Genomic DNA, 27,587 nt, shown 5'->3' with positions numbered 1-27,587 from the left:
AAAACAGCTTAGCCGTCGAAGGAGGGTTAGGTTTTATCGATAACTTACAAAAAACGACCAAGGGTCGAATAAATGGCATTGGCAATTGGTCTCTTTAACGAGCTCCGCATTAAGGCAACCAGTATTCTGGGTGGAAAAAAACAATCTGAGGGACCTCGGCGCATGAGGGATTTTGGGTACACTGCACGTCACTATAGGGTTAGTATTACAGACACGCCTATGTCGACATCCCCTTTTCGACTACGAAAAACAAAATGCAATACTCCGCAGTGACCACTGGATGTCAGACTATGCACAGCATGTGATTCTAAGCAGATTAACAAGCATCAGAAATCACAGTTAGCATTTATCTGAATTATGAGTTTGTCAAAGAGAAAGGTTATTAGGACAAAACAAGAGATCTCACAAATATTATGAAACCAGTTAAGTACTATTGAAAAACCCCCAATGCAAAATTAGTTAACCCCTTCCTGGAAGGAAGACCAAACACAATGACAGAGGAAAGAAGAGTCATTCAGGGAGCCAGGCTAGGCCAAAGTCAATTGGGCAAAAAGTATAGGTGAGCTGAAGCACTTCTCAGGGGTAGGTAAAAGTCTTGCACAATGTTTTAGAAGTCTTTGTAGAAAAGAAGAAATCAAAGTAGGTCCACAAGCTGCTTAGGCTTGTGGAGTAAATGAGCTGTTAACAACTCTAAAGAGCAACCAAGACAGGTCTCAGCAGAGAACAAGTGAGGTTTCACGACAAGAGGCAAGTTCTCTTAGACTGTACAGTACCTTTGGTTAGAAAAGGGCTTTGTCTGGCTTCTGCTCCTGTGCAGCTCTGCAGATCCCGTATTCCTGGGCCTCAGTCGTGGGGACAAGAGGGACTACGTCTGGAGGACTCCTGCACTGCAACGGGATGGTCGCACCAGAAAAGGACCAACTTCTATTCAGTGGCACTTCGTGGTTTCAACTCCTCCGTCTAAGAAAATAGCACCACTGAGGACTCTTTGCTGTTGAGATGGGCTTTCCTTGCATCTGGGGTCCAGCACTCTTGAGGTGGCTCAGCCTCGGTCAGTCCTGCTTCCTGGGAGTCCGGAGGATCTTCTTGGAGCTCTTGGCCAACTTAAAAGCAACGCACAACTCTCCTTGGCTATTCGGCTCCAGCAGCAACTGCAGTGGAATTTCAACCAGCTCAGAGAGGATGTCCAGGTGGCTTACTTTGGAGTTGATTGGTCCCACCAACTCAAAGGGAGAAGTCGTCCTTACAGGGCTCCTCTAGTCAAAACGAATTTGGAGTTTCAGCACAGCAGCAGGGCTTCACCAGGCAAACCAACGGTCCAGGAGTTCCAGCAGGCGTCTTCTTCAAGTTCTTCTTCGGATTCCTTCGACCAGTGGTCGACTCTGCCTTCCAAGCCAAAAAGCCTCACCTTTTATGCAGGTTTCTCCCATTCATTCCAGCATAGCTGTCAGTCACCCAGCAGGGTGTCTGTCCTTGCCGGACAGCCAGCCAGCCAATCACCTAAGAGTGCATTTCTGTCTCCGAGGAGACTTTTCTGTCTCCTAGGAGACTAAGCACAGGGAGTTTTGGGCACCTCACTCGCATCCTGCCCCTGCCAGGCACCCTGGAGCCAGAGGCCGGCTTCACTTTGAATCGCGCCAAAGGCAAAGCGAACAAAGGGACCAAACCTAAATCTCAAGAAGGGCCTTTCGACAAAGAAATGGCAAAAAAAAGAAGACCGGGGCCATTTTGACAAAAATGACACCCCTGGGTGCTTTACTGCAGCTGGGAACGCAGCCTCCGGTAAATGCACACCACAGTAGTTAAGTAAACCACTGCCACCAGCCATTCATTGAGGAAAGGGTAACTAACATTTTACATGAGAAGCTAGACAAAGGGGATGCCAAGTAACCCCTCCAGCACCCTATTATAAAATAGTGTGTGACGGGTCTAGAAAGTTACAATGTAAGAAAAAGTCAATTTCACTTCACTGCTATTGGAAGCCGTAGTTTATCCAAGAGAAGGTATTTAAACCTTGCGGAAATCTGAAAGACTTCCCTGTGTCACTACACTGAAGGTGCTGTGTGACACAATGTAAAAGATGATGCCTATGGAGTTTGTCAGACTCCACAACCAAAAGAAACAGCATTCAAGCCACATTTAAAAAACACACAAGAGAGTGGGAAAAGGGGTCTCACACTCTCCAGGTTAAAAATTCAAGTCCCCAAAATCCAGCAAAGTTGCTGTGGGTCTCTAAGGTAGAGAGGAATTAGCATATTTCTGAGAATTCTCCATAACAGGATGCATCCCAAAGACAGAATTTGCAAATGGAGGTTGACGCAACATGTGGAATGCTGGGTGGCAGTCCTGTCCAAGCCCTTTCCTAACGACAAAGCTCTGACATGCGCTCAGCAAGAATATTAAAGAAAAACACGTCATGGTTATGTTTCTATGTATTTTTTTTTTGGCGATCATTTGTAAAACAAGCATCAGCAAGGCCAATTGTTTTGACTTGTGTAGGTATGGGATAGGTGTTTGCTAGGCCCTTCTGTAAATGTACTAGCCGGCCATTAATGGAAGCTGCTGCACAATTGTTTGAGTAGCTGAACATATAGCAGGGCCTGGCAAATGTATACCTATACAGACGCTCAAAGTGTTGACGTTGCCAACGCTTGTTTTTACAGGACTTCAGTGAAGGACACATACTGCTTCCAAATCAAGTGGCTGAAGGCAAACTCAGTTAAGACCGTTTTATCACACCAGTAACACAACTACAGCTCCAATTAAGCCTAAACTCTCAGGTGACTGCTTTAAAATACAACTGGCAGGCACTTTGAGATTAAAGTTTAATGTTATAACTTGATAAAGCTAGCTCAACGAGACCCGAGCAGAGTGCATTTTGGGCAGGAAAGGATGTGGGTGGGAATGGGTATAGGGATTGGTACAGCCATGAGAAGTAAGCCGCTGGGTAAATAACCAAATACCTAAAAGCTTTGTGTCCCTCTTCATATCCCATCTCCCTCCTAGCTGTACTGCAAAGAAATAGTTAGTGCCACCTAAAAGTCAAAAAAGTCAAAACAAAAAACAGTAAATTTTTTTTTTTAAAAAAATACATCTTTTTTTGTTTTTAAAAAGGAGAAAGACTCCTACAACTCCCTCGTTTTCTACTATGCAGCTCGTTGCATCTGGAAAACAAGACCGCCATTGCCTCCTTACATAAGAGATTCGCCACCTCAGTCCTAAATAAATTGCCTCACCTATTTTGCACCAACAGGGGCACCTTGGACTGCAGGCACTCCCAGATGCCTGTTTGCACTCACCTTCAGATCCCGATACACCACAAAGCGATTGTGCATGTGCTCCAGGCCCAGGATGATCTCAGCAGCATAGAACCGCATTTCGACATCAGAGAAGACACCATGCTGGGACAGGTGGTAATGTAGGTCACCCCCTGCAGTAGAGAACACAAAACACAATCAAACATGGGTATTGAGGACACAATGTGTAACTCAGACTTGACTTAACCAGCTTGGCACTTTAGGGAATGATAGGATAGGTTATTTATAACGCGCTTAATACCCAGAGGCTTCTAAGCGTGGACCCAGGGATCGAACTGATGTGGATTGTGTCGTCTCGCTTCCGTTGCCCCTGAGCCATCCTCCCGAATTTGCTCAAATGTGACATGCCTCAAGTCTAAACATGGCAAGACACGCATAGAAGCAAAACTATTGCAAAATAAATGTGCAACACAAAATGAGGAGTGGTTAGAGGCACAAAAAACAAGCCCTGGAGAAGCAAATTGGTCTGGCTATGCAAATACAGAGTTTAAACATGTTGTGTTGCGGCTTTACAAACAGAATTCGATCCCCTTAATTTGTTAGAATGGGGGCCATGATGGATTGGGAAGTTAGTAAAGTTTTACATCCAATACTTTGGCCGCATTCTTTAACCACAGAAATGTAGCCCACCGTTTTCTGGCCATGGCCCAAGCAAGTGTCTCCACCTCCCTTATCCCGGACCACCAACCCCACCCACCAGAGCAGCCAGTTGGGGAAGGGCGCTGCAACGGCCAAATACATTTGCTGTTGACGGGAGATGGGCTACACCTTGAGTTCTCACTTAACTAATGGACACACACCAAAGTGGATTTTATAGGGATACCAATGGGGACCCTCTATTTAAAAAAACACATTCGTTTTTTTTAAAAAAAAAACACTCCTACTCCACTTCCTAATATCCTCCCCAACATAAGTACCATCTGAATGGGGATCTGCTACGTCAGCCCACCCTTCCCTCGAGGGGTCCCAGGGACCCTTAGGGCGAGTCTGACGCAAAGGACCCCCCTCCCTAACTCCATATACCACCCACATTGAGTGTGAGGCCAGGGGATGGCCTCTGTGGGTGGTCCCACCTACCTCGGTAGACTCAGGCAGGTTGTCATTTCCTCCCTACCCCCTCACATTTAATAATTACATCCTACACCCAAACATTGAAAATGGAGTCTTCTCTATAGGGTAGCCAGGAAACGAGCGAGCTAGAACTAGAGTGTAGATTAAACTGCAATGGAGTTTAAATGCACTCTCTAACAACACATGTTTATGAAAGTATAATTTAGCCCTCCCCTCTCCCTACTGCATCGCCTTTATGGTGTGGTGCACTATTAGAGGTGTTTTCCTAAAGTCCCACTTGGAGGTAAGACTTTAGTAAGCTATCCCAGTGGTTTATAGATCCCCCAAATCTTAGTATTAGTCTGTACTACACAGGAACCTTGGTAGAGTGGCAGAGCAGTCAGGCTTCTTATAAGAGGAATATGTGATCTGTAGGTAAGTACACTGAACCTAGTTAGTAATGCACGTCAAACAAACACACATACATTTATATTAAACTACAGATTATACTTACACAAGATTCACAACAACACAATAGTTGGTAGAACACGTCCACTGCCACCAGTGACAACTAGGTGGTTGTCTATGTGACTAAAATGTCGCAAGAGCAGAGAGAAGAGGGATACTAAGTATCCCCTTGGCATTCCACGTAAGGTGGTGTGTGCCAATCTCTCAGACTATAATGTTTTAGGAGAGATACTAAGCAGTTACTCTTGTATAAAGAAAATAATCGTTATGGAGGAACCAAAGGGTCCCCAGCAACAATGCCCTTAAGGGACTCTGTGCTGCAATAATAAAATACAGATGCCTTAAAGAGGTACAGTGTAAAAGTAGACTCCATAGAAGAGTTCCAAAAGACCGAGCCCATAAGAATGAATGACTGACTGGAAAAAGGTTCCACTCATTCAGGATTTCAGAAAAAGGTCAAGAAGTCCAGCAGAAAGTGCTTGGGGGTCTCACTAGGAGAGGGGATGAATAATACAAATGACAAATCTCCCCAACATGCGCCTTTTGCCATCCAATTCAGCATTCAATGATATTGCGCTGCACCACTCACTCGTATTTGATGCCGTTGTTTAGCGAGGTGGACCTCGGTTAGACCTCAGTGTTCGCTTTCCACACGCTTTGAGCCTCAGCGTTTTTCATCTAACCTTACTGGTGTAAAAAACAATCTGAGGACATTTACATGTGAAGGATCATCGGCATCCGTACACCTAGGGAAGTGTACGCCCCTGTCGATGCCCAATTTTTCGAATTTGGAAAAAAAAAAAACTAATACTCTGCACCAACCACTAGATGGCAGCCTATGCAAAGCATGCGAATCTAAGCAGATTCACAAGCTCCAGAAAATATTGTACAATGGTTGTGACTGCTTCAGTCACACCTTCACCGTACCTTTGGTGCAGTGTCTGGTGGTTGGGAGTGCTGAATGGGGCTTTGGGCCCCGCTGGATCTGGGGCCTGGTCCTTAATGGTGCATGGGGCCTGGCCCCATGTCTTCTTGCTTCTGGGTGGCCCCGTCTACCACATGGGGTCACCCATCTCACTGCACGAGGCCCGCGCTGTTTTTAATGGGTTTTGACAAACCTTTTCCCCTCCTGGGGATCTGGCCATCACCACAGCAACCCACGGCACTGTTCAAGTCTTTAGGGTGGGCTCCACACGCACAATCACCATTGCATCCTGCGGCCACTTTCAAGTCGTCCAGAAGGCCTTGTTGGAGTGGGGGCTGCCCATGTCACCACTGTGCCCCTGGGTGCCATTTTTGCTTCAGGCGGCGTCCCGTGCGGGGATGCTGCAACTGATCTCTGCTGCGCCCACGGCATTCTCCGCTTCCCGGGCCTCCCCCTAATCATTGCGTTGCAAAGATCTAAGGGCCAGGATGTCAGAGCTTCACCTGGGCTGCCTCCTTGCAGAAGCCTAGGGTTTTTCTTCACCCAGGCTGCTAAAATGAGGCCGCCCGGGAATTTCTGCATCCTGCTCTTCGTCTGGGACAGATCTTCACTGCTCTTCCCTCTTTGGTGGAGCAGGCTTCCCTCTCTTCACCTCCCAGGCCGCCCCCCAACCCCCCTCACATGGCCAGGCTGCGCGGTTCATTTTTGACCAGGGCAGATACATGAACGCTGCCCAGGCCCTTGCATATTTCTAGGCCTGTCCAGCCTGGCACCCGGACAGGCTGATTCCACGCCCCTGGGGTGGCTATGTTGCCCCTGGCAAGCAGCTCAGCCTCAGGATTCACTCTGTGGGGCTCCTCCATACACAGCCCAGCCAACCTGAGGTGCTTATGCCCTGAAGCAGCTTCCTCCCCTCCAGGCGGCTGGTTTCTATTTGCCACTCTCCTCTCGCTTTCTCCCTCTCCTCCCTTTTTAATGTTTTTTTCTTTCAAATCGGTTCTACTTTTTCTTCCCCCTTTATTACACTTTCTACCCGCGCCCATGGTGGGCTGGTTTGACTAACCCATTTTTTAAAATATACAGAAAGAAAACTTAATATATTTTTCTTTAAAACACCTTTTTTTAACCCTGGCCTTGGTCTTTATTTCTAGGTTTTCCCTCGGGGGTATAAGCATGTAGCCCATACTAGCCGGGCCCCTTTTTGGGCCACGGACTACACGAACATCGACAGCCAAACTTCAGCATTAAAAATGTGAGCAAAAATAGCTAACACAATCTAACGAGTCACAAAAGTGGAAAGCACATCAATGCACCAAACATGGAAACAGAGCAAGCAAGATTTAGTAACTTGAACCCCAATTTAAACAATTTTTGTTTCTACAAAATGGCTGTCACTATCCCAGGGCTTTAATCATGATGCACTTGTTTTGCATCAGGGAGCAGATCATTGTTACCAGAGCCCCTTGTGAGGGGTCATCAATGAGAGGCGAATACAAAGTTGAAGTATTCTCAATATTTGCCACGTTGTTTTAAAATAAAAAATGTTGGAAAAAGGCCCATCTTGTCCTAACCAAAGGAGAATGTCCCTTCCCATGAAAACAAGTTAATCATGTGTCCAAATCCATTACCGTTCACTGACATATTTCAGAAGCTGGTCACTAGAGACCTGGAAAGGATAAGTTACAAACCTCCACCTCACAAAAACCTGAGACCCTATGAGATGCACTTAATCCGAGAATTATATAGTAACAAAAACATCACGATACACCCAGCCGACAAGGGTGGTGCTCTAGTCATCATGGATACCACGGACTATGAGGCGGAATGCTACAAGACTGTTCAATCTATGCTCCACTAGACTCAGATCCCACATTAACCATCAAACGCAATTTAGAAACCCTACTTGACAAAGCCATGGAATTTGATTGGATAAACGAACATACATATAAATATCTTAATAACCAACACCCGATAATGCCCAATTTTTACACTATACCAAAAATCCATTAAGATCTTACCAAACCACCCGGCAGGCCTATCGTAGCAGGAATGAATAGTATCAATCAACCATTAGGTGTTTATATAGACTTCTTTTTACAACCATTAATACAAAATACCAACACCTATATCCGTGATACCACACATTTTCTGCAGAAATTAAATACCATACCTTTTAACTCGCACCACCTGATGTTTACCATAGACGTCAAGAGTCTATACATGTCTATACCACACAACCTGGGCATGGAATCTGTGGAGTGGATATTACTGCAAGCATCAGACATCCAAGCTAAAAAATAATTCATCATCACCCTTCTACAATTAATTGCCGAAAATTCATACTTTCAGTATAAAGATCATTTTTTTCTACAGATATCTGGAACATCGATGGGTGCCACTATGGCACCCACATACGCCAATTGCTTTATGCATAAGTATGAAATGGACCATGTTCTCAACAGAAATGAATGGAGTAAAAACATCTTTTTGTGGGTACGCTACATTGATGATATTTTTGGGATTTGGTCAGGTACAGAACTGGAATTCAATATCTTCTCCGAGTACCTCAACAACATTGATGCTAGGATCCAATTCACCAAAGAAATCTCTGATAACAAGATCACGTTCCTTGATGTACAAATTGAAAAAAAAACAGTCTACAACACCACTCTGTTCCGCAAACCCAGTGTTCGAAACAACTTATTACATCATCTCAGCTTCCATCAACCAAGCCTACTCAGAAACGTACCATTTAGTCAGCTTTTACGAGTCAAAAAGATTGTCAGTGACCCTGCTGATTATGAACAACAAGCAGCAGTAATGAAAGACAAGTTTCTGGCACGAGGATATAAAAAAAGAAGAGCTTGACTCAGCTACTAGCAGAGTGAACTCTCTGGAACGGGACACTCTTATAGGGAGTAATCCTAAAACCCCAAAGGTACTTAAAACGCCAGTGTTCGTGTCCAAATTCTCAGTGCAACGTAACAAAATCAAGAATACCATCAAAAAACACTGGAGTATCTTTAAAAACGATGTTAGAGTACAAAATTTGTTTGAAGAGTTACCAGTGTTTGCGTATCAAAGAAGCAGAAATTTACGTGATGAGTTAGTCAGCACTAGGCCACCAATGAAAGAACCATTGACACAACGTACTGGGACCTACCCGTGTTTACACTGCACTAACTGCAGTTTTGTACTGAAGGGAAACATCGTACATCACCCACGCATGGGCAAAAAAAAATCAACCTGAAAACATATGCCACTTGTGATAGTGCCAACATCATTAACGGAATAAAATGCCCATGTGGCAAGTATTATGTGGGTCAATATACAAGAAGCGCCAAAACGCGCTGGAATGAGCATCGTTCTTGCATTCGGAACGGCAATACGAATTCCGCAGTTGCACGCCACTGGATGAACGAAGGCCACAATTTGACCCCAAATAAGATCTTTGATCCTTGAGGTTCTAACCAAGATTAATCCACATGAAGACCTGGGTCAACGACTTAACAGAAGAGAAACATATTGGAATGACAGATTGGGAAGTTTGTTTCCTAGTGGTCTTAATGAAGAGATCAACTTTCATCGTTTTATTTGACCACCACGAATTGTGACTCCATTTACCAAATTGGTGAAATCATACTGTACTGAATTTTGTTCTATCCATTACTTGTTTTGTGCACCGCAATTAACCTTTGTTCTTACAGATTCCTTGACCTCAGTATCACAGACACTCCCTCCCGGACTTCGGTCTGGGACCCAAGGTGCCGCCCATGGTGACAGCTTATGTGTTCTGTGCAGCACCATTGTCAATTTTGTTATTAATATTTTGAATTGACTTTGTTTGATAAAATGTGGCATGTCACTCTCTGCCAGCTGATCGACTTCTGACAAATTGTCTGTACCAGGGTTATTTAATTTTGATCATATGGGTTTTATTTCCTCACATTGCTACTTCTCACTTATTTCCCTGTAATTTCCCGCTTGACATCCTTTTTCATGTTTATCAGCAGCACGCATGTATCGTACATGCAAGCCGCGGCTCAAACTAGCCAGTAGGCACTTGCTTTCATAAAGTTTCCGCGGCGCGCACTCATTTCTCTTTGCACTCCGCAGCTTCATCGTTGCCAGGAAACGCAGTTAACAAGGGAGCCTCCCTGCTCCCAGCACGCATTCCGCGCCATGAGGCGAGGATATAAATAGTTCCGTTACCTAGCAACAGCCTTAAACTGAAGCCCTGATTCCACACTCGCTCTAAATCTAGGTCGGACGCTGCTTTGAAACGCTCGTCCAGCGGATATTTTGGTATGTGTTTTAGGTATTCATACTGTTTTAGCTGACTCATAGCATCCGAGCACTATTCATACTGTTTTAGCTGACTCATAGCATCTCAACACGTTTTTTGAAATACGCATTTTTTGCTCACATACGTTTTCATGCCAGGAGCATAATGCCAAACCAGGTGGCTAATCGGATTTCAGCATCCCCTTACAGGACATTTCTTGTTTTATGAATATGTCACTAAATGTTCAGGTAATAATCTTCTTCCTCTAATCTTTTTTCTTCTATTGATTCTTTTCACCCCACTAATTGGCTTGTTTTTTGTTTTATTCTGTTTTTTCCTGTCATTTCTTCACGACCACGACTTCAACAATTGGTATGATATGCTTTTTACCGTGTTGGAAATATGTTTACTTGTTTACTTGATATTTCTGTATGCACTGGTTACAAATTGCTTCTACACAAATTGCTTCTATGCAGTATTTGACTCGCCCTGATGAAGAAGATTTTTTTCTCCGAAATGCATTTGCATGTTTAGTCGATTAATCTTGGATGCTGTGACATATTTGCTTCCTCACTAAGGAGTTATTAGTGATGGTCAACTTTCAATATAAATCATTTTTTTGAACTATGGACAGCGTTATTTGTGATAATTCACCACAATTTCATTGGAATTCATTGAATTGAATAGAGAACTATTTACAGTTTTAGTGTTTTTTCTAAATACTTTTGAAATTCTTATCCCTAATGGGATCTATAAAGGAGAGCGACTGCGTGGCTCGGTTTGTTACTTGGCCTTTTGCTCTATATGTTTTTGGAGTCCGGGTGTCTCCAGACTCTTCGCAGTCTGCTCCCATGAAGTTTGTTTTTGAAAAATTGGATAGATTCAACCTTTTTTGATTTTTTTGTTCAACAACTTTCAGCTGAATTTAAAATTTCGAGGTGCCCACTCAATTTTTGCTTTGCTCCAAATCCATCTATCCCTCACAGTAAGCTATAAAAGAAATAATAGAAAAAAAGGGTACAATACAGTTTGTCATCACTTAAATCAAGTTCAGCAAACCATATAGTTTCAGTAAGGCAACCCTTGTTTTCCAGGTTTAGTTTCCCTTCCCCTAAACTGTTTCAGGAAATGAAATTTGGAAATATTTTGTTTCCCGAAAGTTCTTTTAAGGATAATGAAAATGTCTTCTCCCTTGAGGTGACAAAGGAAAATATTTTTTTTTACAATAAGGGTTGAAATATATTGAAAAACTGTCTTTTGTGGTATTCAGGATGGTCATAGCAAATATGTTGAATTTTAACAGAAGCTTGGTATAACAAAGTTCTTTTCCAACAAACTTTCAATTTTCCTGGTTTACTCCCTTGCCAGAAAGTCCTTCAACAGAAATGTCCTTTCAAGCAAGACTCAATAGAACAAAACCTCTTGTCCTCCCTTTGGTTCACATAGATCCCTTGGTGTACTCTCCTGCCAGGTATCCTTTCCCAAAAAAGGTTAAACAATAAACTTTGAATATCCTGGTTTACTCTCCTGCCAGAAATATTCCCCTCTTGAATCCTACAGATCCCTGGTGTAGTCTCCTGTCGGGCATCTTTCTAAAAAAAAGTGCCAGTACCTGACACTCTTATCGGGCCTCTTCACAACATTCACATTTCTTTGATAGGTTATCACAATTGTATTTCTACAAAGGCACAACCTTGTTGACTTCAGTAAGCAAATGTATTACTTTCTGCCATGCTGATGTCTCCAAGATAACGGTTTGCTCAAGCTCTCTCGGTCGACCTCTTTTACAATGTCTCTTGGGTCTTGGCTAGGCTTGTTCCAGGGTTCTCCCAACTGACATCTCATGTCAGGAGAATTGTACCATACCTGCCTTCTTGCTCTTTCTTGAATTCCATTTGGTTGGTATTCAAAAGTTCTACTTGCTTGCCCATGCACTGGAACGGCCCGGTGTCACCACCATCAAATGCCCAACTCACCGGTTTCTCCAGGCGCCTCTGACTAGTGATTTGTAGTAATAGAGTCTTGTTATGGGTATGACACCTGTAACTTGTCCAACACTGTTTCAGGTTCTCTGCTTGTTTTGCGGTCCCTCTCTGGTACAGGTACTGCTTTCCATCGAGGCAGCGCTGTTGACAGAGTGTCTGCAGTTGCCGACACCTCTGGCGTCCTTCTCTGGAGCCCGATAATCTTCATCGGGTCTCCCGCCACTCCGGTACGTTGGGGTGATAGAAGGCAGTCAGGGAGCACCTCTCCTCTGTAATCTGGTGCACTCCTGCACATCTATCCCTCTCAGCAGTTCTGCTTCCTTCTGCACACACTTGGCAGCCTGACCTGGCTTCTCCTTCACTTTCTCCTGCTCATTCTAGTTTCTTTTCCTCTTTTTCTGGCAGGTGTTTCTTGCATTTAAATTTCCCTCACTTTTGATTAAAGGGACAACCACTAGACCGCACATTACTATTGGACATATTGTTGATCCTCTCATTCTTCTTCTTCGTCCCAGTCCTTGGAGCCTTCTGGGAATTGAAATCCCAAGGATTACCCCAGTATTTTCATTTTTGTTGTTGCAAATTTGTATCTATATAACAGGCCTCACTATTAGATATTAATTTTTAGAGGGTTTATATATGTGTGAAGAATAAAGACAATTCTGCTTTAAAAGTTCAACAGAAGTGGATTTCAAGACCTCATAGTTAAACGGTTCTGTATAATGGCAGCAGGTGTGAGAAACCCAAAAGGTCTGTGTCTCACTAGTCCATGGGGATCTGTAATCCAGGTGGCCAGGACACAGCCATCACTATTGGATTCAGTTCCTGGGGGTGGACAAGTGAGGGAGGATCACCTGGATGGGGGTCCTCAGGGAGTGGAGGTGGGACACTGACAGGCGATACGCGGTATCTCCCTTCTTATAACACCTTTTCCCCATCCTACCACGTAGGATATTCAAAAACTCTACCTGCCCCCTTTCCGACCCGGAAATGTACGCACACCACGAAAGACAACGAACTAACACTAGAGCCATTTACCTGACATGTCCCAACACAATTGTCAGGCAATTTACCAGAATCATACACACCCGATGGCCCTTCCCTTCCCAACGAGGATAAAAGGTGGAGCACAAGAGCACAGTACAAGCAAGGCAGACCACACGACGAGACAGCTACCGTAGCACAGCAGTTCAAGAGGAGGAGAAAGGCGTCAAGAATCAAAAGGGTGACAAGGAGAGAAGCGACCTTGCAATTTCCAATCAAGACCCGCAAAGCCTCCGTGGAGTAATCGTAAGACCGCGACAATAGCCGGCGTGTGTTGTAGCAGATGTCAACGGTACACGCCAATGCGAGCGAGAGCGAGCGAGAGCAAGAGCGAGGCTTGCTACTGCAGTACCATCCTTGACTTTAGATACAAGAAAAAGCCAAGCGGTTCATCACAGCCGGTGAGTCGAGGGGCGAAACGTTAAGAAACCGAACTGTGTTAAACGAAAGTCGCAAAGTGGAAAATTAAGGTAAGTTCAAAGAACTGTTAACATTTAGGGAAGACCTACTGCAGAGGATCTGGCACCATGTGGGTGTTCATTCGAGAGAGACTGGTTGATCCCACCTTTGTTGAAACTACTAATACCAGAAGGCCTTAGGCGAGCAGCAAGGAAAAGGTCAAAGTGGTCATACAGGGGTCTAGCAAAAACCCCTGTACAGTCTAAAGTCTTTGACCTGCAGGTAATTGGAAGGCTAAGGGAGATGAATCCTGCATAGCAAGAAAAGTGAAGGAACTGTGTGATTGACAAAAGTTGGCAAGAAAGAGTGAACCCGACAGAGGGATGTCCACAGTGAACTGTTTAAAGATTTGTGAATGCCATAAGTGAAAATGTATTTGACAAATGTCGTAGTGAACCTGACGGAGGGAGGCAAACATTTGAGAAGGGTCGGAGCCCGGAAGAGTGGGATTCAGGGGGTGAGAAACCATCGCCCCACCGGCACGTGAATGTAACCGAGAAATCTTTTGAATACAAGCCAGGGTGAATTCAACAGAGGGAGGCAGATATTCGAGAGGGGTCTGAGCCCGGAAGAGGGGGACCCAGGGATGAAGAATCCTCACCCCAAGTGCAATCTGAAAGGAACTTTTGTTTGTTATTTTGAATCTATCAGGCCCTCGGGCACAAGAAACTTAGCTACCAAAAGGCCCGATATCACTAAGAACATTTTGTAGATTTGAGCCCCGGAAGAGGGGGATCCAGGGGTGAAAAGACATCAACCAACACGAAAGCAGAAAGGAACTTTTGTTCATTATTTTGAACACAACAGGTCCTCGGAGGCAAGAGCCTTTTTGTAGAAACGAGACTTAACCACTGAAGGTCTTGATAGCTGAGAGCGGAACGGTTGTCTCGTGCTGGGAAAGTTTGAGCGTATGCTGTGCTCCAGAATCCCGCCTTGTCTTGTGCTAAGAACATGGATAAGGGAGACGCCCGGCTACCACATCCTGGCGTATCATTTGTGAACACTTTCCTTCTTTATTGTGAACACTATCCCACATTCTTTTTGCATTTAGTTGTAAGGATTGGCAATCGTTTTTTTTTACTCGACAAGACACCACTAGGACTTCCTTATTATTTGATGGTCGTAGCTTGCTCCCATCTTAGATTTAGATTAGTTGTTTTTCTAACCTACCTATACAGTTTAATAAACACCACTGAACTGTGATCACTTGTGTCTGTTTACTGTTGCCACCATGAGTTCCTTACACAGGCCATCAGAAACTCAGGAATTTTAGTTTCTTCTTCACGGTTATGAGAAGAGTACTGCGTTTCCCCTGTCAGTCACCACCTTCCCCCCGCCATCCCCCCAACAGCCATCTCCTTCTATGTGATCCACCCTCAGAATAACACCCCCAGTATCAAGATCAGGTAGCAGCTGCTTTCCCCTGGCCACATGGGAGGAGACTTTAGGCTGGGGTTCAGTGATGACTCTGCTGGATTCATCACACCCTCTAATGAGTATCTAAACAAGCTCTGGCAGGGAGCTAAACCATCTTGCCAGATCTGAAAAAATGAGAAATCTCAGAACTGTTAACAGTTTACAGAACAGAGAGTAATCTCCCCATTATGTATATCATCCTCCGTATTCTACAGATCAAGCAATGGAGTTCTTTTTACAAGCCTAACTCCTGGTGCTCAGTTCTTACCATTCATTAGGTCCAGGATGAAAGACAGCTTGTCCGGCGTATGGAAGGCATAGGTCATGCAGACAATGAAAGGGCAGTCCTGGGTTAGAAGAGAGAAAGGCACACATGAGTACATGGAAAATGTATGCTTCCTCTCTTTATATGGCATGGTCAATGGCAAAAAGCCATTGTCCTCATTCTGTGTCTAAAACTAAACTGACACTGCAGCCTTAACAATCAAGAGAACCAGGTGCACACTTACTAGAATAGTCCAACGATTAAACAAAATAAAATACCACATCCTTTTAGTTCTACCATCAGCAGAAACTCCGGGGCTACTATAAATGTGGGAATGGATCATGAGATTTGTTTTTTAGTTTTGCCTTTGGGGAGAATTCTGAAGTGTCTAACTTACTCAAATGGAGGATTGGTGGGATGCGATATCCAGGGTCTTTGCTATCCAATCACTGGTGGAAACATAAGCACACCATTCATTCACCAATGAGAAGATCAGTGGGAAGAGGTCCTAAGGGCCTTCCGCCTCCCATCACTTGACAGGCCACTAGAAACCCTTTTCTGAACAAATACAATGTGTGAAAAGAAAGGACAAGGGTCTTTGGGGTGGGGGGGGTGTCACATCACTAGTGAGATCATTGTGCCGCCCTTCCTTTAACAACTAGAGCTCACTTCTAAAACTAGAGGGTTGTTGGATAGGTGACCAGTGTCTTCATGTTCCATAACCAGCAAGAACTGCATAGCATCATTCTCAACGGAATCGTACAAAAATGTTGATCTGGGAACTGCGACGGCCGAAAATGCTGACTTTTTTTCTTTTTAACCCCTCCCTTACACCATATACATATGTGGGGGGTTAAGTGTATAATATTAATATGGGGCAGACGCGGCGGGGGGTCTCCCCCCACATATATATGTGGTGTAAAGGGTTAAAAAAAAGTCCGCATTTTCGGCCATCGCAGTGATCACATAGATCCTTCTCAACTATCTCATGAGTGGAGGGAAGGAAGGAATCACAAGGCTCCTTGGATCCCACCATTTGCAGGAATACTGGAGTGTTTTTACACGTGGGACTAAAGGATCAACGAAGTGGACAAGGATAATAATTTCCTCCATGAGTGACTGGGCTACGATGCCAGAGGATTGGGCTGTGGATACCACAATGGCCATGAATGCCTAAACATGTTATATAGTACACACCTGAAACAAAAACAAAATTCTTGCTACCACATGCAGTTAACTACACTTAAAGGGGTTTGGCTTCCATTTGTCAAGTGCGTTCATAACCGCCCCCCCCCCCCCCACCCTCCTCCACTGACCCCTGCCTTCCCTTAGGGTTAATTGTAGCATCCTTAACAGAGGGTGGTACAAACACTGCTTTAACACAGAAGAGGTTCGACAGATTAACTTGGTTTCCTTCGTGCAAAAAGTAAACTGGAGGCTTCCATTGACCCTTGGCCCCTATGTGTCTAGAAAGTCTGGGGCGGGGCAGCCAAGGCCAGATCAATATGATGTCCAGGATTCAGGGCTGAAACCATATCCTGGGTGCTTGCCCGGGAAGAAGCCCAAGAGAGTTCAATGTGGCTACCCCAATAATTGGATGGCAGCCAAATGTTTGAAAGGATGCAACATTGTGAGTGGAGGCTGAGTACACACCCCTGTAAGATAAGGGAATCGGCACCTAAAATTTGTTAATCGCTGGTACGAGTCCCAAATCACATAAGCTACCTTAACCTCAAGTGCACCCTGTGAATGATCTGCTGTGGCAACCTCTTAAGCTCAGACTAAGAGGTTTAAGTGCTGCTGGAATCCAGACTTCTCAAAGACCAGGGGGAAAAAGGAGCAGAATATTTTGGCGCCAAACAAGAGAGATTTATTGTTCACTTGTCAGGCTCTTATACAGGAATCAAATACTGTTTCAAAGTGCCCACAGGGCAACAGGGAGGGTACAGGGGATGATAGAAAATGTAATTACAGCAATAATAAATAATTAAGTTAATTAAATAAACAAAGAGGATAAGTGGGAAGGGGAAGTGTTAGGCAAAGTTTGAATGCAGTACCCTCTGGGAACACTACAAGCAACTATGACTACAGGTGTAAGCAAACCAACCTTTGGTATAAGTCTGTACTACACAGTTTTGGTAGCGTGTTGAGCAGCCAGGCTTATCTCAAGAGGGGAAATGTGAGCAGTAATGATGTTACACAGAGGTCTACAATCACAGGTGTTCAAATAAACTCTTTCACTCAGGATTTCTTGAATAAACACTTATTAATTTATCAGTCAGTTATAAAACATTCAGTAGAAGGAGGCAACTATATAATAACACACAAATATACTTCAATACTGTACACTCCAAGTTTCTGAATCAGACAAGACCCTACTGGAAGGGCCGACAAACACAACCTACACCCACAAGTGACTTTAGTGACAAGGGTGCTGGGGACATCAATATCTTACTGTTGGCATTCAGAATACTTTTCAAGAGGAGTAAAAGCAAAGGTTAACAGAAAATGAAAGATTACAATTATTCTTAGACAGTGCAAATATTTTGAGTTCACTAGAAGTCAATTCAATTCAATAAGGCTAGGCCAAAGTCAATGGGCTAAAGTCTTAGATAGGATAAAGCGGTGCTGGTAATTAAATGGAAATGTCTCTGCAAAAGTTCTCAGAAGTAGTTTCTAGAAAGAAGAATCATATGCTGGGTCACAAGCTGATTAGGCCTGCAAGTTGCAAAAGTTTCAAGCCCTTTCACTGCGAGAGGCAAGTACTCTCAGTCTTGTTTTACAGTACCTTTCAATGAAGAAAGGCAGCTGATGACTTCTGTTCCTGGAAGTTCCTACAGATCTCGCTGTTCCTGGGTCTCAGTCGTGGGGACAAGAGGGAGGACGTCGGGGGGGATTCCTGCACTGCACTGGGGCGTCAAAAGCTTGCAATTGTCAAACTTCCATTTCAGTGGCTGTAAGTAACGCACACAAACTGGTGTTCCTCTCCGTGGTTCTACGGTTTCCTGCAGCAACTCTGAGGAAATTCAACCAGCTCCGAGATGAGTATCCAGGTGGCTTACTTTTGAGTTCGTGCGACCAATCAACTCCAAGGGTGAAGTCGTCCTTGCAGGGGCTTCTCTGTCAATTAGAACTTTGCAAGTAGGCACTGCAGCAGGGCTTCTCCGGGCAAAACAACGGTCCAGGAGTTGCAGCAGGCGTCCTCTTCAAGCTCTTCTTTGGTTCCTTCGTCCAGTGGTCGACTCTTCCTTCCAAGCCAAGAGACTCGCCTTTTAGTCAGTTCTCTCCCATTCTTTTCAGCCTAGCTGTCACTCACCCAGCAGGGTAGCTGTCGTTGCCTGACAGCCAGCCAGCCAACCACCACAGAGTGCCTTTGTGTCTCCTAGGAGACTAAGCACAGGGAGTTACGGCACCTCCCTCATTTCCTGCCTACCCCAGACACTCAGGTGCCAGAGGCGGTCTTCACTTCCGAAGCCCGCGAAAGGCAAATGTACAAAGAGACCAAACCTGGTTTGGCACGCAGAGAAACACTTGAGAAGAACCTTTCCAAAAAGAAATGGCAAAAAAAGAAGACCGGGACCTGTTTTAACAAAGGGGGCTCAGACGCCATCTTGAAAAACATGGATCCCACAATTTAACGTTACCAGAGCTACGAATAGTTTGCGGTCGGGAAAAATCATGGTAGTTCATTGTAAAACCACTGTCATCAGCCATTCTGAGAGGAAAGAGTAGCATTTCACTGCTACATGAGTATCTAGACTCAGGGGATATTAAGTAAACCCCTCCGGCACTTCTATTGTAAGATAGGGTGTGCTGGGTCTAGGAATTTAAAAGACTATTAAAGTTAATTTCACTTCACTTACTTTGGGAAACAGTAGTTTATCCCAGATAAGGTATTTAAACCATGGGAAAGCCTGAAAGGCTTCCCTGTGCCGGTGCTCTGTGACACAAATGAAAAGATGATGCCTATGGAGTTGGTTCGACTCCATAACCAAAGAAAACACAGGGGTAAAACGCACATCAAAACACGAGTGAGTGGGAAAAGGGATCACACCCTCTCCAGGTAAAAAAAAAAAAAAGTCCTCAAAATCCAGCAAAGTTGCTGGGGGTCTCCAAGGTGAAGGAAATTAGCAGATTCTTGAGAATTCTCCTTAACAGGAAGACAGACCCACTATGCCTTGTGAGTGTTCAGAATGTGCAAGTGCAGAGGGGAGAGGGGTATGGGATAGGTGCTGTGCTGCTCATTATGAGCAGCAGGTGAAGTGCTATGAAGAAAAGATAAGTGCAACCTCCAAGCAGAGGGTGAGCCGAAGCAAGTGCAGAGGATGGACAGCAACTGAGCTGAGAAGCGGGAGGTCAGGTCCCAGAGGTTGCATAAAGCTGTGCACTTCAGTCAAGCTACTGTGCGATTAGCAGGGGAGAGGGAGTGAAGGAAGTGATTAGGGGAAGGTCTGGAGGCTTTTCCGAAACTTAAGGAGGTCCTGCTCAAGACAAAGAGGGAAGGGGAGGCTATTCCAAAGAAAGGGGCCCACTGAGGAAAGTGATCAACCACCTGCTCTCCTTTTAGCAAACCGCTTCAAACACAAGTATTGGTGCAAGAGGAATACAGGTGTCTAGAGGGAGTATTTTGTCAGAAAGAGTTGCAGATAGAGTGGTCCCCAGACTCAAACAGCCTTGTGGATGATACAGAAGGATTTGAATTTAATCCGCGCTGCGATTGGGAGCCAGTGGAGACATTGTATGGCAGGAGAGATGCAATCCTGGGCTTGAGGCCAAGGATAAATCTTGCTGCTCTATTCTGGATTAGCTGGAGGGGTCGCAGAGTGGACGAAGGCAGATTAAGGAGGAGGCTGTTGCAATAGTCAAGCATGGAGAGAACCAAAGCCCGGGTAACATGGAGTCTCTGGGGGAAGGTGAGGAAAGGTAGAATTCCTTTCAGAAGGAAGAGTTAAAATTGGGACTTCTTGACAATGTCCTGAGTATGAAGGAGGAAGGAGAGAGAGAGAGAGAAAGAGGAGTCGAAGAGGACTCTGAGATTCCTGGCTTCCAAGGAGGGAGCAGGGGGGGGGGGGGAGGACCCATGGAGGAAGGCCAGAGAGAAGGGAAGAAGTAGGGTGCTCGGGGTCCCAATAGGGAGGATCTCAGTTTTACTGGCATTGAGGCAGTGATCATGGTGCTGAAGAAGTTCTTGGTGCTGGACAGCATTGAGGCGGTTCCAGGGTGCTTTGCAGCCCTTTAAACAGAGTTAGTGGTGGGAGACAGCTGTGGGTACCAGGTGGCAGGCAGTTCGGCAAGTGAGGCTGGATGTATGTCTGCAGGCTGTCCGGCGCGGCGGCTCAGGGTCAAGAATCGTCTGTACCGTTTGGCGGATCTGGAATGCTAGGCGAGGTGTCCAACAGCTCTGGCGACTGCGGTGTGACAACAGTATGAGGTGCAGCCTGATGCGGTTCGTGGACTCCACGGTCTTGAAATTGTCCTTAAAAAGATGGACACTGGATGATGCTTGTGTGGCAGTCTTCTTCGCTTCTTTGCAGGGCTCGTGTGGGTCCTCTGAGTCCGGTATCTCCCTGTTCCCTGGAAGATGTTTAGGTGAGGGATCTTGCTTCCCTCTTGGAACTCCTGACCTTCCTTCACTGGCAGTAGATGTAAGGTAGACTGTACCTTCAGCTCGGGTCCAAATGAGTCCTTCTTACTCCTCGCAAAGTCTTCCGATGATCTGATCAGTGAGGGGCTCGGCCCTCTTTTAAACCCAAACGTGCCCCAGTGATTGGTGCAGACTAAGCCCACCTTAATGAACCAATCCTGGGTCCCCAACAATCTTCAGTGATGCTTCAGGTCAGGATCAGAGCGCTTGGTAACAGACAGGGGAAGGATGACAACATATACTTCTATCTGCCAACCATCTTCCTGTCTGCTGTACATCAAAGTGTCTCCCTAATTAACTGAGCCCTATGCTGCGCTTGGTCACAACATGGGCCTCCTTTGAAATGGGGGGTTGCAGGCAGACTTTCGTCAATTAAAATTCACATATTTCTCTGCTCTGAAAGGAGTGGTTCCAGACAGGACATTCACTGCCCTTTCATACCAAGGAGGAGGGTTAGTAACAAGTTGACACATTGCATTACAAAGAGGTGTTGGTCTCACGTCTCCATTGTCACTTCCTGCACCCAGGCCTCACGGAGGCCTGCTAATTAACATTCATCAGTATTCACCGCCACCAGCAAGGTGTACAAAATGGAGATGCAAATCCATGGGGTCTTGAAATGCTAATCAGGCTGCCCATGGCCAGAGGCTTTTGATGTACCCATAGCTGTCAGTTGTCAGCTACACGTGGGAGATACCCCCAGCCATGTGTTGTCATGGGAGGCTGCAAGCAGATGAGGAGCACTCCTCTGCTTGTGATGAAGAAAGGCAGCGAGGACACAGACTGGCCCTGTTAGGGAGAATTCTCAGAAATGTGCTCCTTCTAACTTAGAGACCCCCAGCACTTTTGCTGGACCTAAGGACTTTTAATTTCTTTTTTCCCACTTGTGGAAGATCCTCTGGACTCCCAGGAAGCAGGACTGACCAAGCCTGAGCCACCTCAACACAGTGCTGGATCCCATATGCGAGGAAAGGCCAGAGTGGTATCAGAGAGACAGCGGTGGTGCTATTTGCTGAGACATGAGGAGCTGAAACCGCGAAATGCTGCTGAATTGAAGTTTGCCCTTTACTGCTGCTGACCACTCCATTGCAGCGCAGGAGTCCCCAGAAGTCCTCCCTCTTGCCCCACGGCTGAGGCACAGGAACAACAGGATCTGCAGAGCTGCACAGGAACAGAAACCAGCTGGAACCATTTCTTCTAACCAAAGGTACTGTAAAGTTTAAGAAGACTTAGCTCTTGTGGTGTAGCCTTACTTGTTCTCAGTTGAGACGTGACTTGGTTAACTTTCAGAGTTGTATACAGTCTTGGACCTCACAAGCCTCCCAGCTTGTGGCCCTACATTGATTCTACATTTTCTACAAAAACTTACCTACAAGTAGTGCTTCAGCTCACCTAGACTTTTGCTAACTTAACATTGGCTGGCCTGGCTCCCTGACAGACTCTTCGTACCTCAGACTCTGTTTTAGCTTTCCTCCAAGAAAGGGTTAATTTACTTTGTATTGGAGGGTTAAAAAGTGCTTGCCTGTTTTCATAATATTTGTGTAACCTTTGTTTTAGTCTTAAACATTTTCTTTGACACCAAATTCAGTATTGCTCCAAATGTACCAGTGATATATTAATGTCCACAGTGTCCTAGTTATTTAAGTCACCTCAGGGAGTAGGAATAATCTGTGTGCCATCCCAAGTGGGTACTTACTGATTTAGAGAAACTAAGAGTGTGTAATCTGGAGTGTATTTGTGTTACTGTTATATTGCTCCCTTCTGAAGAAGGCTTACTGAACTGACTAAACAATTAGTAATTTATTTAACAATCAAGAAACCTTGAGTATAAGAATTTATTTGAATACTTGTCACTGTAAACCTCACCCTACTGCTCACATTGAGCCCTCTTGAGATAAACCTGGCTGCTCAGTCACACTACCAACCTGTGTAGTACAGACGTATACCAAAGGTTAGGTTCCTACTGCCAGGAGGTCAAGGTTGCTGTAGTGCACCCAAACAATCCTTCACACAATCTTGCCTAACAGGCCCAGGTGAGGGCCTTTGGCTGGTGGCCTGGTGTTCGCCTGCCGGTTTGGTTCGTGGTTGGCTACAGAAAAGGCAGGGTCCAACAATCACTCAGCCTCAGGCTGCAGCAAGGTAGGGTATAGAGGGATGGCCAAACGTGGCAGCCATATTGCAGGTAGCCCCACGATGCGTCAAAAGGCGAAAACGCAAAGAAATGAGGCACACAACAGTGCGCTCACACAGATGGTGGGCTGCACATCTCTGCCACTGGTGAACTGGCTTTTCACAGCTTGAACAGCTTGTGGTTACTTTACCATAACCGCAAGCACATACCTACTATCTTCACACCACAAGCATTGAACACTATGCGAGAAAGCCTGACTTTGGGACATTGCAAACAGCACTTAAACAATCATGGCACCTGAATGCCCAGCTGGCCCTGAACTTTCCAGGTGACGCATACTGCTGGTTATCAGGAAAGTTCTCTTGAAACAACTTTTCCTCCATATTCTATGGACTCCAAAACTTTTTGTTTTTACGCCATGTCCTGACTTTTTGCAGTAAAGTTAAGCCTTCAGCTTCCCTTCACTGGACCTTTGCTCACTTGTTAACGGGACAAAGACTACTCCTTCAGACTGTCAGTACTGGGAAACTAGGTTTCCCTTTTTCTTTTTACATGTGATCTATTTTGGGTAACTTTTTAACACTGCACAATGTATCTTACAATGCAGTCCAATGGGGTTCTTTAGTATGACCCTAGATTGACACTCAGAGGATTTTTGGTTACTTGTACAAACTGGTGGCAGCAGTTACTTTGTCATGATTTTTACTGTATTGTTCTTCAGCCTTTTTGCGTTTACTGTGTTTGGCTACGAACTGTGGCTAGTGTCCTACAAGGTCGTGCCACAAGGTGTTTTTTTTGTCCTTTGGCCATCTTGTCATTTCTTTAGCCTTCTTGCCAGGTCAGGAAAATCCTTTTATTGGCATGCATTGCCTGGGAAAGCAGTGCTTTTCGCGTACTAGTGCAGGGCCATGTGTGTTGGAGCTCAGGAAGTGGGTTGGGGTTGTCTGGTCCCAATCTACTAACTGGTCTCAATGTGTCTTGTGTGTATGCGTAAGTGTCCCACCAGTGGTCCCTGATTGGACCACTGCTGGAGTGTGTGCGATGGGCAGATCTTCCATTGGTTGGGCTAAGTTTCGGTGCTTGCCTGAATTCTGGATAAGAAGAGTCCTGCAGCCATTTCCCAGAGATCTGAAGAGGGGCCAAGTATCCTGGTAGCTGAACAGACAGAAGGAAGACCCGAAGACCGATCCTGAGAAGTCGTGGCGACCAACTCTTGCTGCAGTCCCAGTGGAGCCCTGTCTGGCTACTGATCTTAGAAGACCTTTGTTGGTGCTTCTACCCCTTGGATTGGTGGGAACAACCAGTCTCAATGTCTTTTTGGTGTCCTGCCATTTGGAGTCTTCGGAAATGTTCGTGGGCCAGCCAGTGGACAGACCAACTCCAGTTTGGGCAACCACAGTAGAAGTGTCAGCGTTCTGCATTTTGAGTCGAAAATTCAGGGGTTGTCGGCTCATCCTGCAAGTAGTCTCTGTGAAATTACAGCATCTCAGCATCGACTGCTCCCAAGACAAAAGGCTTTCTTCAACCGCAACATCTGTGACGCCTGCTGTCACCGTGCATCGGTGAGAGTCACTGAAAGCGGCTTTCCTGCATCTATCTAGTTGGGGATCCTGAAGAGTCCTGCACTGGTGCCTGCTGCATTGTTCCAGAAAGAGGTTGCACACAGCTCTGCACCCGACCAAAACTCTTCTTGCATCCGCAGCTCCTGGGCAAAGGCGGCAGGAACACCAACCTCTGGCGACCCTCCAATTACCTACCGATTTGTCCTCTGACTTGCAGCACGGGGGCGGGGGGTACGTTACAACAATACTTAACAGTATCCCCATCTCCACCCTTTAAAAGTTTGAAGAACTTGAATTATTTGATCACTTTTGGCTTTGGCAATATTTGTTACCTAAAGCCCTCCACAAGGTAGAAAAAGGATACACTCAACAGTGAACTTCTTCATCTGACTTTTAGAACCGTTTTCACGTCCACAGTACCTTTTTCATTTTTTCCCGTCCCAACTACCTAAACTCTTAACTTTTTGAACTTTTGGGCCCAAGGCCCCAGACAATGTTAGGGTTGGACTTTATAAGTTAGGGTTGGAATTCCTGTGGACTGTTGGGGATATATTTAATTATAGACCTTCCCTTTCAGGTATTTGGTGCCGGGGTGAATTGATTATTTTACACTAACTCACAGTGACTGTATATGTATTTTATTAGTGTTGAGTGATATTACTACCAGTTATCAGTCATTTTCATAGTGTGCTCTTGGACCATAAACAAATAGAGTATGTGTGTACTTCCCTGTCTAAGCGTAATCCTTGACTGCTTCACTGTGTGGACTCATTGCGGACTCCTGACCCCACTCGCCACCTCTTCTGAGACTTAGCCTAGACCACTCTCCAGGTTTACCTTGATTGGGTTTGGCTAAACTCCCACAGTCCCTGTTCACTATACCTAGTGAAAGGCAGCCCAACTTGCAGGGGTACCCCTTAATTATACGTGTACCCCCAATCACGCTCAGACCAGATTAAAGTTCACCCCTCTAGGGAATTAAGGCCAAGAGAGTCTTATATTGCAAGGATAACAAATGTAATCTTTACAGGAAATGATGAGAGGGCAAAGAACTCTGCTCCTGAACGGCATTCTGCCCCTCACCATTCCCAGCTTCTGGAGACTGATGCCAAGCAGGAGCCTTCTATACCGTTTAACTGGATTACTGGATACTGGCATGGCTCATACAAAACTGTCCTTCCCTTACAAGGGATGCTGCAGTCTTCCTTCTTGCATGGCCGGGTTTCCATTTAGGGCCAACTACTTCGCAAACTGCTAGCCTATGCAAGAATACATTGTAGCTCCTGTTTCTCATAATTTTGCTATATTAAACACATTTATGTAACACATTTTCCCGTCATACTCTCCATACTTCACTCAATATACTCATTTTATCTGGTCCTGTAATTCCCCTTAAAACCTTATTTTCCCATACTTTTACATTATGTACATGAGCGCCAGCCTGCCTGGGTTTTTTGATGTACAGGACACAGCTGCTAAGCTACGTGCTGGCCTGCCAACACTAGCAGAGCACCACAGCAATGCCTGTAGTCTATTTTGAGCACAGGCCAAATTCCTTTTTTTGAGCAAAGGTCCTTGAAAGATAACCTCCCGTTCGGACAATTCCTCACTTTCGGATGCAACTGCTCAACAAGACAGGCAGAGAGATTAACTAGCAACCTGAAGGAAAGGAATTACCCGAATAAAATAATTAAACAAGCAAGAAATATACCCAGAGAGGTAACACTCATTCAACATGGAAAGAAAGACAGAGGAGAGGATGTCATCTTGGCAGTTTTCAGTCACTCACTGATCATTAACCGCCTAAAAAAATAAATCAAGAAGGCTTGGCCCTTACTTAACGTGGAAGGCAATTTACCAACACCTTTGTTTGCCATTAAACGAAGAAGAAACTTAAGGGACTGCCTGGTCCATACATACAAAGAAACCAAGACTATAGAAACCACAACACTGTGTAATACACCTAGGCCATTGGGCCATACACCATGCAACAACTGTTCCGTCTGCCAATTTACGAAACGGACCACCACCATCGATATTGGTTGGGAGTTTCCATGGGAACAGCGGAATCTCACTAATTGTAATACCACCAATGTAGTTTACCAGATCCAATGCCCTTGAAATACATTGGGATGACAACTAGGGCAATCAAAACGCGCATCTGTGACCACAGATCCAATATCAGGACGAAAAGGCGCACAGCCCCACTCGTAGAACATTACATCACAATGGGTCACACAGAAAATGGTATGGCATGGACAATACTTGAAAAAGTATCAATACCCAGAAGAGGTGGCAATATATCAGCACTCTTACTAAAGAGAGAACAGATGTGGATCTTCAGATTACAAAGCCACAAAACCGGCTTAAATGAAGAAATCTGCTGGCAGACCTTAGCAGTACAATGACTAGTCACTGCACGTCTAATATCATAAGAGAAGATCCTCCCCAGTATCAATAGCTCGACTCATTCCTGTGGAGCACACTTGATCCCTGGTGTCACCTTAAAAGGTGTTTTGCAAAAAGTGCAGAATTCAAACTGTACAAAGTGTATTCTAAAGGACCAGAGTAGACCTGTCACTTTTGAATAAAACACACCAGGGGCATCTCAAGTGTACTCACAAGACAACGCAATTAACCCAGGATTATGAGCCATCAACATAATCATATGCAATAGATGTAGCACCAGGTACTTAACCGCCCCCGTATACTGGGAGCTTCCATACAGTTGATTTCATTATGGTGTCTGTCGCCATTGAGTATAAACAATGCAAACTACAGATATTGCTACTATGACTCCTATGAACATCCAGGAGCTCATAGTTCGGCATGTTACCAATGGCAACAGACAGGGGAGTTTGGACATCAGCAGATGCATCAAATGGCACACACAGAATGGGGTCACAAGAGGCACGTCATATATCACGATGCAGGGAGATTAAACAACAATGATGATCTCGAAAAAACTAATACGGAACATGGCAATCAGAACTTCCATACAGCGGCAACTTGCACTGCAAAGATTGGCAAAAACGA

The 27,587-nt window shown here is 45.1% G+C and overlaps 1 protein-coding gene across 1 annotated transcript in view; it reads right to left on the bottom strand.

Annotated features, from left to right (window-relative positions):
- GRK2 (G protein-coupled receptor kinase 2) overlaps nucleotides 1-27,587 on the bottom strand; it is a 474,914-nt gene that overhangs the window by 206,152 nt on the left and 241,175 nt on the right. Inside the window, exons 10-11 of the mRNA XM_069628947.1 lie at nucleotides 15,218-15,296; nucleotides 3,300-3,430 (exon numbers count right to left, since the gene is read on the bottom strand). Coding sequence (XP_069485048.1) covers nucleotides 3,300-3,430; nucleotides 15,218-15,296 — 210 coding nt within the window. The remainder of the gene's footprint in view (nucleotides 1-3,299; nucleotides 3,431-15,217; nucleotides 15,297-27,587) is intronic.

The sequence above is a fragment of the Ambystoma mexicanum genome, chromosome 12 (assembly GCF_040938575.1).
Source record: "Ambystoma mexicanum isolate Mex_15411 chromosome 12, UKY_AmexF1_1, whole genome shotgun sequence".
In the NCBI taxonomy this organism is placed as follows: domain Eukaryota; kingdom Metazoa; phylum Chordata; class Amphibia; order Caudata; family Ambystomatidae; genus Ambystoma; species Ambystoma mexicanum.
The sequence above is the reverse complement of the archived record's forward strand: the minus strand, read 5'-3'. Positions and strand labels throughout refer to the sequence as shown.